We start from the raw sequence: 9,642 nt of genomic DNA, 5'->3' as shown, positions 1-9,642 counted from the left end.
ACATTACCTTCTGATCCAGCAATCCCACTCCTAGATATTGATCCAAATGAAATAAAAGTTTATTCACACAAAAACCTATACATAGATGTTCATATCAACTTTATTTATGATTACTTTTACATAATTCATTATATAAAATATAATGAATATACAATTCATTATATAAAAAAGAATGAATTTTCAAAAACTGGAAACAATCCAAATGTCGTTCAACTGGTAAATGTATAAAGAATCTGTGGTACATCCATGCTATGGAATGTTACTCAACAATAACAAGAAACAAAATACTAACACATACAACAAGATGTTGAATTTTAAAATGAATGAATCTTAAAAGCATTATGTTAAGTGAAAGGTAGACATGAATGACTACATGTAGTATGATTCCATTTATTTGAGATTCTGGAAAAGGCAAAACTAGAGACAGAAAGTAAATCAGTGGTTACCAAGAGCTGGGTGTTTGGGAAGATTTGACTACAAAAGGTATATAAGGGGATGTTTTGGATTGATGGAACTGTTCTAAGTCTTGATTAGGGTGCTACCTATATTACCGTACACTAAGTATTTTAAAAGGGTGAATTAATTATATGTGAATTATAACTCAATGAAAAGAAAATTCAATGTGAGGGCAAAAATACCAAAGGATAAAAAGTGGGTTTATTTAGATTAAACCCATTACATTTTTGAGAGCAGAGCACAGTTTCTAGACCTGACTGGGTCCAATTTCAGCAGCATGGTAGAAGCTTAAGTGTAGAAGTTTTATCCAACTTATCTCCCCATGGGCCTATAGTACTTCCTTACGCAACTCATGAGTTCTCAGAGTAGCCCTGCAAACTGGTGTATCCATGCTTATACTCAAGGGTTAAAAAGTGTTGGACTGACAACTTAAAAAAAAAAGAAAAGAAAAAGAAAAAAAACAGACATTCAGGCTTACAGAAATCTAGATGGCTCTGTTCCTTCAGTCTATGATTTCGGTGTTTTGAAATCACTGTCTGGGTATTTGTGTGGTCCCGGAAGGCTAGTTTGGAGAACAAATACAGGGGTTTGCTAGTAGCGGGTAGAGTAGGACAGAAAGGGGTGAGGTGCTAAAAGGTGAGGAACAAATATGCTGCTCATCAGTGTTTTTCAACTGAATGTTTCTATAGGGGGAGGTGGCAGTTGGCTTTTATAATCTACCTACAAAGTTGTTCTTTCTCCGGGGAGCTTCTTAGACTTACATGCTGCTGGTGTATTCCTAGAATTCCACCTTAAAACAAGCTGAATGTCCTCATGGCTGACATCTCAGCACGGAAAAGTTTTGCTTAAGCGATGACACACTGCAGTTGGATCCTTCTCACCCACATCTGGAAGCCACATGTCAGCAGCAGCTATATAAAACAGTCAGACCAGCAATCTTAGAGTGACATCGTTTGCCAAAATCCCAGGCAGCATGGACCTCAGTCTTCTCTGGGTGCTTCTGCCCCTAGTCACCGTGGCCTGGGGCCAGTATGGCGATTATGGGTACCCATACCAGCAGTATCATGACTACAGCGATGATGGGTGGGTGAATCTGAACCGGCAGGGCTTCAGCTACCAGTGTCCCCAGGGGCAGGTGATAGTGGCCGTGAGGAGCATCTTCAGCAAGAAGGAAGGTTCTGACAGACAATGGAACTACGCCTGCATGCCCACGCCACAGAGCCTCGGGGAACCCACGGAGTGCTGGTGGGAGGAGATCAACAGGGCTGGCATGGAATGGTAAGGGCCAGTGGCTGCACTGCACTGGGTCTGGGAACATCTCTGCATATCCCTCCTCCTGGGGGCTGCTAGACTCTCAAGGAATATCAGTAACCAAAGCCTGGGCAAATCCCAGCCCAAACCTCACCACTGCATGCTCTGGGTGGAGCAGGGCTGCTGCTGAGCAGACTACACTACAGGACAAAAACCGGGGATGAGGAGTGTCTGTGGGAGATAGACTCCCCTGTGGCTCTGTTCCTTCCAGAAGCTGTTCTACCTACTCTCAGTTTGGGCCAGGGACTGGTGTAGGTCTGCAAGAAGCTTGCTTACCAGACTACCCAAAGATATGTACAGAAACTGAAAGTAAGAAACTTTATAGCAATTTAAACTTGCTATGCCATCGGAATGGCATTTTTCTTTTTTAGCAATTTATTTTTACCATTTTACAAAAGTATTGGCCCACAGTAGTCTGGGAACAAGAAAAATAAACAACTGATCTCTCAGCACAGAGGGTTTGAGAAATATTGATTTAGAGCAAGTGAATAGGAAAGAGGGGACAAGGAAATTTAGGCAAAGGAAAGTGAAATTAAATAGCTGTCTACTGCCTTGATTACATGTGCTCTCTCAATTATGAGTACTGAGGTCCTTCTCTCTGCCTGATTTAAAGTGGGTTTTATTGCTGGAAAATAGTTTACTAAAGGGTTTTAGAGAGAGGTGCTGTCTTCCCCTGACTGTTTTCTGCCCTAGACAGTGACATGGAACTTGTTCGAGCTTGTACTTTTTTGTGGGTGTGTGATTGTCTCAGCTGGGTCTCAGCCCAGGTGCTTGGTCAGGAGCTCATCCTAGTAGCCATTAACTGCTAGGCTGATTATTGACAACAGCCTAGATGGAGCCAGCACTGTAGGAGGTTTGGAGGAGAGAACGGAGGAAGCGGTCCAGGGAGGAGGAAGCCCACCTGGAGGGCTGCTGCCTGTGCTATCTGTATCTGTAGAGAAACCCAGATGCATGGCAACAAGTACTTAGTGTAGTGGAGCTGGGAGGGGCCAAGCACAAAACCTGGCCAGGTATGGTGGCTCACGCCTGTAATCCCAAGCACTTTGGGAGGCTGGGGAGGGAGGATCACTTGAGATCAGAGTTCGAGACCAGCCTAGGCAACATAACCAGACCCCCATCTCTATAGAAAAAAAAAAAAAAAACGCCAGTGTAGTTATATGCAGCCTGTGGTCCCAGCTACTCAGGAGGCTAAGGCAGCAGGATCACTTGAGCCCAGAGAGTTGAGGCTGCAGTGAGCCATGCTCACGCCACTGTATTCCCTACTGGGTGGCAGAGCAAGACCCAGTCTCAAAAAAAAAAAAAAAAAGAAAAAGAAAAAAGAAAAAGCATAGAACCCTGGGGGACACAACCAGTAGAGAGGTGATGTGGGAAATCCAAGAGCAAGAAACACTGATGCCTGGAGGAGCCAGGCAAGAGTTCAGTCCTCTAAGTAATAACAACAGCTACAATTTATTGAGTGCTTACTCTGAGCAGGCTCCACACTAAGTGCTTTACATGGATCATCTCATGTAATGCTCAAAACAAATGTATATGCCATTTATAGGTAGACAAATTGCAGTCTAGAGCTCAGGTATTTCCTCGGCTAGAAAGCTGGGGTTTGGATCCAGAGAGTCTTGCTTCAAAGAGTTTGTGCTTTGCCACAGTGACGGGCTCCTGAGAGGCTGCTGCCTCCACACAGCGTGGGCTCCCACCTGACAACTGATTCTGTCAGCACAGCCAGTGCCACTGGACCAGACTCAGGGCAGTTCTTCCTCCTGGAGAGGGTGGGGACCTGCAAGACCCCAGCAGAAGCCCAGTCCCAGAGGGATGAGCTCTACTTGGTTACCAGGACTGTGGAGGGGGTCAGCCGGCCTGAAGAAGGGTTGGAGAGAGAACTCACACAGGCAGCAGCAGGTGAGGGTGCCGGAGGCTGTGGAGGCTGCTTGGACAGCCTTTATGGGCCATCCTCATCCACCCCCATGGCCTCTGGTGAGCAGATTTAGTTATTCAAAACCCCTTCTGACAGATGCTGATTCAGAGACCTGGCTTGCCTTGATTATAGTCTCCATACTCCTCACAGCCAGGCCCACTGCCTAATATGGAGCATGGCAATGACCTAATTATAACTGTCCCTCCAGTCCTCACCTCTCAGGAGCACCATCACATGGGCGAGACTCCTTTCTAACAGTCCTGTTTAGAGCCACAGTCAAGCAGCACTCAGCAATGGTTCCCCAAGCCCTAGAGGAAGAGCCCTGGGCTCTGAGTCAGAAGGCCTGGGTCTGGATCCTGGTTCTAATGACTTGTGGTGTGACCTCGGCCCAGACGCTCAGCCCTCCAGGCTCCCGCCTCATTTGGAAAATAAGCAGTCAGGCTGCATGATTTCTGAAGGCTCCACAGAGCTGTGGCTCACCCCTGAAAATGCTCTTGGCTTTTTCTTGCATTCTGTTGATCTCTGTGTTCATCTCTGCTAGAGAGAGAAGCCAAATGATGTTTAGTTTTAAACTCGCCAACTGTGACTGGTTTGTTGTGAACTCCCAAACTATTTGAAGAAAAGCAAAAGAGGAAGAAGGTGAAATAACATGATTTTATTTGGCCCATGGGAGTCGAGGGAAAAGCTGACAGGCGAGATGTCTCTTCTACCTCCTCTTCCTCAGCATTTTTGGGTGTGCAGTGTCTAGTAATTTTGGTTTCCTTTCCTCCTTCCACCCTCTGTTGCCTCCTTCTCCCCCTCTACTAATCACAGGGTTGAAAACTCACAAACATGCAAAACAGCTTCTTTACAATAAGATCCAGCTGCCCCAGGACTGACACCAATTACCCTGGAAGCACTTTTAAAAATGATTATGCCTTTGAGTTCAGGCTCCAGTCTCAGTGAAAAATCTGAAAGGAAAGAAATTGCTTATGGGCTGGGGAGCAATTACATCTTCACATTGGCTACAAGCTTAGTCTGTTCTCAGGGAACAGTTGTTGATGCTTTTGTGCAATTTGGCTGCCTTGTGTAAATTAGCTTTCAGGTTTATTTTAAAAGAGGGGAGGAGTCTCAAACATAGGCTTGACAATAGCACACAGGATCTGCTAAAAAGAAAACCTTTCTAATCAAAGTGCCATCTTTAAAAGGTGCTGCCATCATAGCTGAGTGGTCTGTGGTGCTACCATTGATCACAGTTTCTCTGTTGAAAACCACCTCTTCAGATGTCGGCTTCTGAAGTGTGGATGCTGGTCTCTGGCACTAACAACTGCCAGGAGGCCTTACCTGGGTCCCCATGAGTGGTATCTCGCCATCCCAGGGCATGCCTAGGTTGTTCTCAGGGAATCTGCTTTAACTTGGGTCAGCACAGGCTGTAAGGCACTGGGTCCTGTGTGGAATAAAATGAAGCTGAAATTTTCTAGTAATATTGAGCTACTGTGTAGTGGAAAGAGCCCTGGGCTTGGATGGAGTAAACCGGGATTCACAGCTCCTGCTGGTATCTGTGGCATTCGGTACCTCATTCTGGCAGAAAAGAAAGAAAGAGAGAAGGAAAGAGAGAAAAGAAAAAAGAAGGAGGGAGGGAGGATGGAAGGAAGGAAGGAAGGAAGGGAGAAGGAAGGAAAGAATGGAGGAAGGGAGAGAGGGAGGGAGAGAGGGAGGGAGAGAGGGAGGAGGGAGAGAGGGAGGGAGGGAGGGAGGGAGGGAGGGAGGGAGGAAGGAAGGAAGGAAGGAAGGAAGGAAGGAAGGAAGGAAGGAAGGAAGGAAGGAAGGAAGGAAGGAAGGAAGGAAGGGAGGGAGGGAGGGAGGGAGGGAGGGAGGGAGGGAGAAAAGAAGAAAGGGAGGGAGGGAGGGAAGAAGGAAAAAGGAAGATGTGACTCCCACCTCACAAGCTGTTACTTGTGTTATTGTGATACTTGTAGGATAAAGTATAAGAAAACTCTAAAGCAAATTGAAGTCTAAAACAAATGCCTAGCACACCATGGACAGGTAGTAAAATTTAGTGAATCTGGAATTGATGTGGCTTATGTTGGGCAAGCCAGCTTTCCACAGACTCTGAGTTCAGAGGAAAAGTGTTCCATTTATTGGCATCTACTTTTTACCCCGGGCTTCAAGGAATCCCAAGGAGATGTTTTGGAGTGGGAGTTTGTGTTAGAGCTGAGTTTATGAATTCACCAATGACAAGCCCCAGACTGGAGAAGAGGAGAAAGGAATCTATGCAACAGGGCTATGGCAGCATCGAGGTGCATTTGAAGGTGGTGTTGGTTGGGAACTCCGTTTTCCACGGTTGGACTGTTTCCTTAATCTAAGCAAGACCAAGCCTTAGTGTAGTGCAGGGCAGTCGTCCTGAGTCATGGTTCTGAGTATTGAGTACTCACAGCGCCCACTTCCTCAGGGATGCTTTCCAAGACCACCTCCTCTCCCCACACATCTCGCTGTCTCCACTCCCTCAGCCTGCTTTGTTTCCTACAATGCCCTTGTCACTGCCTGATTGGCATTTGTTTCTTGTTTTGTCTCCCTCACCAAAATACGAGCTTCATGAACACAGGGTCTTTGTCTTATTCACCACTGTATCCCCAGTGCCTAGAAGAGTGTTGGTACAAAACAGGCCCTCAGTACATACGCAGTGAAAGACTAAATCAGCAGTCCAAACCCCAGCCAGTGTCCCGACGGCCCTCAGCAAAGAGGCCTGCAGATTTTCCCACAGGGGAACCATTTTGCTTATGTCTTTGATTCCCAATATTCCAGTGTCCAGTCCATAGTAGGGGTTTCAACTGTATTGTTCACATCTCATCTTGATTTATTGCATTTACCAACAGGCAGGATGGTCTTTCAAGATTTCTTAAGGATAGCTAAAGCGTGCACAGAGGGTGGCTGACACACTTTGCCACCGCAGAATGAAGTTTTTATCAGGTTTTCATTCTCTTGGTAATCTTAAGGTCTCGATCAGTTTCAAAAACTGAATAGTAAACTCTTTATTTCAAAAGCCATAAGGACTAAACGCTGCACAGCAATCTATCCTGGTTTGACATTTGTGGAACAACTGATGAAATCCAAATTCTGGAGTTTGGTGTTATACCAGGGTTAATTTCTTAGCATTTCTTAGCATTCCTAGACACTCCAGAGTTATGAAAATTAACATTAGAGGAACCTGGGTGAAGGGTATACATAGATTTTGTGTGTTGTCTTTACAAGCATTCTGTAAATCTAAAATTACTTCAAAATAAAATTTAAAAAAATAAATAAATATAAGGATGCGGTACAAACATAGTACACCAGAATCCTGGAATCCCAGCACTGGAGGGGTCTTGCACACAATCTAGAGCAACCTCCGTGCCTCATAGAGTAGGAATAAAGGCTGTGAGACTGAAGCGATTAAAAACTGAATAAAAACATTGCTGTCAGGTTAGGAACTGTCATCCTCGTTTTACAGAAGTAGATATAAATATCAGCAGAAGTGGAGAGATGGGTCATGGAGCAATTCTGTTTGGAATTAGGAGAGAAATCCATAACTTTACATAAGTATAGGTTCTATGGCCCTAACCCTGATCTACATGGTGATTTATGATTTATAGATTATTCCTCATTTATATATTCATTTGTTTATTCATTCACTACCAAATGCTTATTAGCACAAACTTTGCCAGGCCCCAGGAAGATGGAGATGAAGAACATACAGTCTATGTCCACGAGTTACTCAAAATCTAATATTGTTTGATCTTTGCAACAATATTGGAAGCCAGGTGTTTTTCATATGAGGAGGTTGCCCTTGCATGGCTAGCAGATGGCAGAGGGAGGACCTGAGCCAGCCGGCCTGATTCCACAGTGCTGTGGGTGATATGAAATGCTGATGTTATTTTTGTTCCTAGATAAAGCCATAGTGAATGCTGATCTAAAAAAGATATCAAATCCACATAAGGATGACTTCTGAGGGCAAGAAGGCTGAGTGTGGGAGAATAGGGGTATGACAGATCTAGGATTCTTGCCAACTTTCCATCTAGGTCACTCTCCTAAGTGCTAGGAATCAATTGTCTGGGGGAATTTGAGCTCTGCACAAATGGCTGTTGGCTGTTCTTGTAAGGATGGCAAAAGCTCCCTCCTCCCAGGAGGGGATTTGCTTCTGTCTGGGAAACTGCAGGACACAATCTTCCTAATCAATAAGAGATTTCTGCAGAGTTAAGATATCGTGTGTGTGTGTGTTTGTGTGTGTGTGTGTGTGTGTGTGTGTGTGTTTCTTTGAGGTATCTTGAAATATTGAAAAATTAATGAAGTTTAGAGTCAGACAGAACAATTCTCAAAATACAACCCTACTAACCCCACTGTTACCTTTACTCAAGTCATCTCAGCTCTCAAATCCTCAGCTTTCACATCTAAAACACACCTCCCTAGAACTGTTGTGAGAATTAAATAAGATAATATATGTATATTAACGTGTGTCCTTAGGGGAATTACTTATCTTCTGTAAATCTGAGTTTCCTTATACATAAAATGGTGATCGTGGTGAGAAGCTCATTATTTGAGCCCATTTTATAGGATTGTTTTGATAATTAAGATAATTAATGCACACTTAGTGCTAAGCACAATGCCTGGCGCATCGCAAGCCCTTGATAAAAGTTATTTATTATTACTTTTCATGACTACTCTGTGGAAACTGAGACTCATGGAGACAAATATCACACAGTTGGTAAATTATGAAGCTGGAGTTGAAAACCAAATTGCTAGATTACAGAGCCTCTGAAATACATCATTTTGCTTTTGGAACATATAATTTAATCACAATCTATAAATATTATGTGTACATTATGAGTGTCTTGAATATTTATTACATTTTAATAGACACGGAGATAGCATTAGATCTCTTGGTTAAAAATATTGTAATTGATATTCATAAACTCACATCAAATTTATTGTGATGCTAACATAGCTCATGCAATCCCTGCATGACCTGGAATTGCTCTCAGGACATAAATGCATCTCACAAGATAATCTAGATCTTCTCAGAGGCCTTAGGGGTAGCCTCTCCTGCGTGTATTTTTCCAAAAAAGACTGAGGAATTTGTATTTTGGGAGGCAGTCTCACTCTGTCCTGTGCTAGGTCTTTCTATCCAGAGATGCTGTTCTGCAGGTCATTTCTGCTTCACTGTGTTAAAACCTTGTAGAGAGACTAGCAGACTGAAAACCCGGACATGGAGAAGACAGCAGAACTCTTACCCAGATGCAGGCAGGAAGAGAGCAGAATGTGTGCAACTTAACACTGTTTAAAGAGACTGTTCCTATCCCCACCATGGTGGCAGGAGGATGAGCAGTAAATGGTGCAGTGTTTGCCTTCAAAAACTTTATAGCCCTCAGCCCTGCACTGAGGCTACTCAGTGACAGTATGTGTTAGGTGAAATGTGTGATGGTGATATCAACATGTCACAGGAAGGAAAGTTAGTATGATTTGGAATTGTCAAGAAAGGAAGACTGTTTGAAGGAGGAGAGGCTTGGTATTGTCTTTTGTGCTCTGATACGTGCTTTCTGAGGGTCCTCTCAGTGTCCAGTTGGAGAAGTTCAATCCTGACAATTTCTAATATAGGCTCCAATATTTACTGAAAGTGATTGGAGACTAGGATGTAGCCTTTCTATTAAATTACAGATGTTTTTATTATCATAGGAGTACTAACTATGATTTCCCCTGCCTTTCAAGTATATATGTTGTGCCAGGTTCTGTGCTACACACTTGACATATAGCATCTCTTTACTTTTCGTGTAATACTGTCAAGTTAAGAACTGTCATCCTAGTTTTACAGAAATAGGTATAAATCTCAGCAGAAGGGGAGAGATGGGTCGTGGAACAATTCTGTTTGGTATTAGCAGAGAAATCCAGAACTTTAAAGGCTTCTTTTACTGGGCAAACTTGCCCCCAGCTGAGTTTATCTCAGTCCCTTGCCA

The 9,642-nt window shown here is 43.8% G+C and overlaps 1 protein-coding gene across 1 annotated transcript in view; it reads left to right on the top strand.

Annotated features, from left to right (window-relative positions):
* Positions 1-1,381: 1,381 nt before the first annotated feature.
* The window catches only part of LOC105493007 (dermatopontin), a 33,827-nt gene continuing 25,566 nt past the window's right edge, over positions 1,382-9,642 (top strand). Inside the window, exon 1 of the mRNA XM_011760430.3 lies at positions 1,382-1,734. Coding sequence (XP_011758732.1) covers positions 1,430-1,734 — 305 coding nt within the window. The 5' untranslated portion in view covers positions 1,382-1,429. The remainder of the gene's footprint in view (positions 1,735-9,642) is intronic.

This window comes from Macaca nemestrina, chromosome 1 (genome assembly GCF_043159975.1).
Source record: "Macaca nemestrina isolate mMacNem1 chromosome 1, mMacNem.hap1, whole genome shotgun sequence".
NCBI lineage: Eukaryota > Metazoa > Chordata > Mammalia > Primates > Cercopithecidae > Macaca > Macaca nemestrina.
This window is presented reverse-complemented; position numbering and strand designations above follow the sequence as displayed.